The sequence below is a fragment of the Hemiscyllium ocellatum genome, chromosome 10 (assembly GCF_020745735.1).
Source record: "Hemiscyllium ocellatum isolate sHemOce1 chromosome 10, sHemOce1.pat.X.cur, whole genome shotgun sequence".
In the NCBI taxonomy this organism is placed as follows: Eukaryota; Metazoa; Chordata; class Chondrichthyes; order Orectolobiformes; family Hemiscylliidae; genus Hemiscyllium; species Hemiscyllium ocellatum.
The window spans coordinates 32,525,795-32,531,590 of record NC_083410.1 but is presented as its reverse complement, the minus strand read 5'-3'; the positions used below and the strand labels follow the sequence as shown (position 1 = coordinate 32,531,590).

At 42.2% G+C, this 5,796-nt stretch overlaps 1 protein-coding gene across 1 annotated transcript; it reads right to left on the bottom strand.

Moving 5' to 3' along the window:
- Nucleotides 1-410: 410 nt before the first annotated feature.
- six3a (SIX homeobox 3a) lies at nucleotides 411-3,014 on the bottom strand. The gene is made up of 2 exons (XM_060830865.1): nucleotides 2,332-3,014; nucleotides 411-603 (listed from the first exon to the last, which is right to left on the bottom strand). Exons 1-2 carry the CDS (start codon nucleotides 3,012-3,014, stop codon nucleotides 411-413), a joined length of 876 nt encoding a protein of 291 aa, XP_060686848.1.
- Nucleotides 3,015-5,796: the final 2,782 nt, after the last annotated feature.

Below are 5,796 nucleotides of genomic sequence, written 5' to 3'. Positions count from 1 at the left end.
GAAGTGTAGAAAAAGGTGCTTACGAAAAATGATTGTCTGCGGAACAGAAAAACGATTCTCAGCCTGGCTTCGGGGGTCTGACCAGCACTCGGACTATAGAGAGCAACAAAGGCGACGAAGATTCTCTCATTCCCTCTTCATTGTAGATCCTTGTAAAAAATATTAACGTAGATTATTATTTTCCCAGATATAAAATACATCATGCAAGTCGGGTGGCTCCATGGAAAGCGCTGGATCAGACGTGCTTGTCTTAGATTTGTTTTTTTTTAACTGTCACATTTTTTTCCTTCTCGAATGTGTTTTTGTTTCTCTCTTTTTCTTAAAAATGTTCATTAAATGTCCTTTTTTTGTTTCAAATCTCAGGTCCATAGTCCTTCGTGAATGCATTAAGAGTTTATTTGTTTTTTGTATCATACATCACATTCACTGTCGCTAGAGGTTACCGAGAGAATGGATGTGGCCGTCTCGGCTCGCTCTGTCATGCTCGACACGCTGGTAGTTGGGCTGGCGGCTGTGGACGGAGATTCTGCCGCGCTGTGAGCAGGGCAGCCCGGCTCCGATAGCGTACAAACCCCGCTCTGTCCCACTGCCTGATGTTGCAGCCTGTTCCAGACAAACAAAGTGAAGAGAGTTGAGGAGGAGGGGGGAGGTAGGGGTTCACAAATGAAAACAGAATCGGTGAATATTACTCATGGATCCTTATTTTGGAAGAACAAGGTATCACTGGACAAATAGAGTTATTGAAAAGCAATTTAAACCTTGTACTGTTAAAAAGCTAAGCATCCTTAAGTATGCAGCAAAATAGCATTCATCGGCTGTTGCGCGGACACGAATAGTTGTTTGTATTTTAAATAATAAACCAGCAATTGTTTAAAATTTGGTGAAAGTTTACATATCAGATGCGGCCGTTCAGTCGTTTCGTTGCAATTTGTTTGTTGGTTTCAGTTAGCATAATGTTCAGAAACTGACCGAACCGAAATGTACATTTAGTCGGAAACAATGTATGTCTTCAAGTTTAGCGCGCGTTTCATTGTATCGCTGCTTGGGAAAGTGTTTCTTGAAAGTTAGAATGCGGTCTTATCGGTGCATCTTACAGCAGCCCGCTTGCTAAAATGATGCTTCAAGTTATTCTCAATTTCTGTGTTTATGCAGTACTCTGCCGATATTTATCATGCTAACTTGAAATGCTTAGAGGGACTTTGAATGTTAGCAAGTCAAACAGCATGTGTTTATTTTGGATAAAGAGGCATTGATGTAGTCCGTAAAGTAAATAATGTCCAGTATTGTTTGAACCCCCGCCAAAGTATGCCGTCCTCGTCGTATTTGAAAAGTTAATATATCTCAAATATTGAGGTGGGTACCCAATAACTTTTAGACGGTGAAAGTAGTATTAACACCCTCATTGGCACATAATCTTTAGTCAAATATCCAAAAACAAGAACTTCAATTGTCGTGGACTGGTCTGGCAATGTATTAAGGTGGGATTTCTCAGTTCATGGTGTGGAAATTATTGTATTTGTTTTTTTTTCAATGAGTGAGCGCCCATTCATAATGTTATTCATCTCAATTCAAATGTGCTTACTTTAGTTTAGGAGTAAACAATCGTTGATTTGTTTGTTCTTTTACCGAAACCAGAAATTAGCAATCTCCCGGAAGTTATTCTACGTTCTGTGATAGTTTGATTTCTTTTCCATAAAACCACACACTTTTATGCCCATTGACACAGCAAACTTAGAGCCTGTTTCTGAATCAAACAAAAATATATTTAACTTATTTTTGTTAAACTTTGTCCAAATAATTATATCAGGTCCCATTTCACTGTACGGTAGTCAGTAAAGGCATTGTTTTCTTTAACTGGTTAGAGTAAATTTTACTATTAATTTGACTGTCTTTAATTCCAGTTTCTTACACAAATTGGTATTATTTTCCAAAAGCTTTTAGTAGATTTAATCTTCATGAAACTGCGATTGGTGAGCTTTTAATGGAATCTATGCTGTTAAATCCGCGTGGTCAGTTGTGATCCTGTTTTGTAACTGATAATTCGAATTTTTAAAAACATTCTAACACCTTCCCAATATTGACCACCACATTGTAATTTTGTACATTTGCTGAACTGCTTAAGAAGTTTGACCTGAGATTTTATTTTGTTTCAGTTATTATCCTGGATGAACATGTTATTTTATTCGTAAAAATGCTGTGTACATTTAAACAACGTTTAGCTTATGATTTTATTCACTGGATTGTGATGAAGGTTTGCTGAGTCTCGGAAACATTATTTACATGCTAATTGGACTAGTGGGCAGAAGGGTAACCTGGAATAAAACAACCGACCTGTTTTTGGCAGCCGCCGCTCTGTCTCTCTGCCTGCGGTTTTTAAACCAATTCCCCACTTGTGTCGGGGTCAGACCGGTTGCCTGGGCCAGTTCCCTTTTTTTGGAAGGGTTTGGGTATGGGTCCTGCAAGTACCACTCTCGCAACAAGCTGCGCGTTCTCTCCTTGAAACAGTGCGTTTTTTGCTCGCCGTCCCAGATGGTCCTGGGCAGGGGGAACTTCTTGCGGACCCGGTACTTGTCGACTGGCCCCAGAGGGCGACCCCTCAACTTCTCGGCCTCCTGGTAGTGCGCTTCGAGCCACATCGCCTGCAGCTTGCCGTGGGACTCCTTGGTGAACTTGTGGTTCTCCAGGATGTGGTACAAGTCTCGGAAGTTGCCCGTGTGGAAGGCCACGACCGCCCGGGCTCGGAGGATCGATTCGTGTTTGTTGATCGCCTCGCATGCCCCCGGCGCCACAGGTAAAGACCAGAGAAAGCGTCCCAATCTCTCGATGTCGCCCGTTTCCTCCAGCGTCTCGCAGACGCTGGCCACTTGCTCCGGCGTGAAATTGATGGTCGGTAGCTGGAACATTGACAACTCTTCTTGGGGCCGGGAGCTGGCTAAGAGGAGAAAAGCGCGCTCGGCTGAGTTTGGTAGGAAGGGAAAGGCGCTGTATAGCTCGAACTGGGACCTGAACACCATGGACTGACTTGGTGGTTTTTATATTTTAAAAAAAAACACAAAAAACGTGTCAGATGCAACGAAATCGCCTAGTGTCACACTCCCTCATATTATATCCCCAAAATACTGTGTGGAGCACTGATTTTTTTTCGCTTTTTCTATTGGTCTTGGCGGTGTCGTTGTAGCGTTGCCATGGCGCCGCTGTCAATCACTGTCAAACGTGCCAATCAACCCGCAGAACGTAGAGGCTTTCACCACTTTTGCACTGCGTGGGGGTTATCTGAAATAAATCTCAGCGTCGCCCACCTACCTCTTGAAAAGTTCAAATGTGAAAGCCTCCGCGCTCTGATTTGCTAAGTGGGACGAGTAATTAGAGGATGGGAAATATTACCGCGATCTTAACGAACCTTGTTAAGGTTGGAAGACGGGGCGAAAGTAAATGGGACAGCCTAAAAGACACTGTGGAATCGAGGGCTCCTCACTGAGACAGTTTAGACATGATTTGCACGTAGTTTCACTTCATTCTGCCGGTATGAGCATTAATAAGGCTGGGGAATAAAGGAAAAATGAGATCATTAGACCCATATACATGTCATGGCTGCGTTTGTATAAGGAGATTTTTTTTAATCTGCCTTCAGCACTGCGCTTTCTCCGTGATCATAACTCTTGTTAATTAATAGCATAATTGTCAATCCGAAGCCCGTTTGAAGTGTAGTGTGCAGTAACAACACTGTACATCGTTATGGCACTGACTGTGCATCATTGCAGCTTGAGTTAAGGACTTCGCACAGATAGGGCAATTTGGGGATCCATGGACCGGATGTGGATAGACTGCAGGTAGAAGTTAGTACATACCCTGTTTTCTTTCCAGTGTCTTTCATTTTGAATCATTGCCTTAAGTGGCTGGAATAACGCGTTGCATTTTAACGTTTTTTTAAAAAATTCCATCGGTTATGGCGCTGGGGGCTCCACGGGCCGTTGCTAACGTGCAACTATAGTAAAAAATGAGGTCTGCAGATGCTGGAGATCACAGCTGCAAATGTGTTGCTGGTCAACTATACTCTACCATTAGGTATGTTCGGCTTTAAGAAGGGTTTAATCAGCATCTTGAGCTGGTGGCTTTTTTGTTTGGCTTCTGTAACTATGGGAGTGTGATTTACAAGGTTTGTACGGGTCATGGGTGTCTTTCCAGACTTACTGTGTATATTTAGACACGACTTTGCTTGGTGTTAAAAAGTGTATATTTTGAATGGGTTCACACACAGTAGCGAACAATACGGACATTGTACCGGATTGTACAACGCGTATTGAAACGCAGCATCCAGACTTCAACTAATCTGCCCTCAATAAAGCTGAAATAATTATCCTAAGCCGCCTTTCTACGGGGTAAAAATCATTGAGGAATTCAAAACTTTTTTTCCCCCCCTCTCTTCCACATTCCAATGGATTTCGGAAAAAAAACGCAAGACGAACGGTTATGCGCCCAATCTGCTTTCCAAGTCCCGGTGAAAAAAGATATTGCAATTAAAAAGGGAAACAGAGAGCGAATTTGCTGTGCACAAAGATAATAACGCTAATGGGTGGTATGGGTTCTTTAATGGACTGCAAACTGTTTGCGGTCCTGTCATAGCGCACTCCGCATGAAGTAATTCCAAGTGGCACATGAATAGGTCCAGTTGGGAAGGTTGTTCAACTGGAAACAGCGATGCTCTATTACACATTCGCTGTAGATTTCTATTAAAAAGTATCATCTACGCCCATTTAAATGCCCTAAATTGTTTCATTCAGAGAAAACACAGAAAGAGGCAAGCTTCTAGCAACATAATCTCTACTTTTATAATCACTTTAATTTTCGTTCATTGCTTCACAAAACAAAAGGAAGAAAAGAAAGTTTAGGAAAATGTTTCTAAAATGTTGGATTAATATCCCTGTAGGTTAACCCTGTGAAGTCCGCGGTAATCTACATTTATGTCTATTTCGGTTTTTTTTTCAGGCACACGAGAAGCTTCAGATTTTTCACTCACTGCAGACGACCACCTTTAAAAAGGGAAGGACTCATAGTAAATACTATCCTCCAGTCTTACGGGCAGCCGTCAGTGTATCTGAACAGAAACCCGATGGAATGGTAGGTGTTACCATTTATTTTCTGCCCCGCGCAAAAAAAAATGGAAAAGGTGAAAATGATTCCTTCTCGCTCTGTAACATCGATGTCTGTATGGTATATACAAATGCAGGTGCTAGGAATAAAAGCAGTGATGTACGCGGTTCTCTGAGCCTATTCGAGACACATTCACATCGCAAAGCTACAAGCACATAATTATTCGCTCAATCTTTGTGTGAAGAGTACAGGGTGTAAATGGCTTTTTAATGACGGGCAGCTGGCCGCTGCCGTTTGGAGCAGTGACCGTCAATGAAACAGCTTCATTCAAAGCTCTGAGCCCTGTCCGGCTCATGCAACTGTATCCTCCCCAAAAAGAAAGCAATAGCGAAACAAAAATCACAATTATTAAGAAATGCTGCAATTATACAAAGTGACAGATCAGCATCCGGAAAGGTGGGCTAGCGGTGAAAAGGTCCAGGACTCTTTCCCCGGAGAAGCCTTTCAGGCTCCTGTAAGTTTCTGCTTTATTGGAATGATTTCCGCTTTTGTTGCGGCTGTTGTGTGTGTGTGTGTGTGTGTGTCTCACCGCTCTGCATAACGTCTGTTTAAAGTTGAATTGTGAAAACTCACAAACCATTTTCAGATTTAACTGATTTACATGGAATATGGTTTACATAGTACAGTGTTGCTTGGTCAACCGTG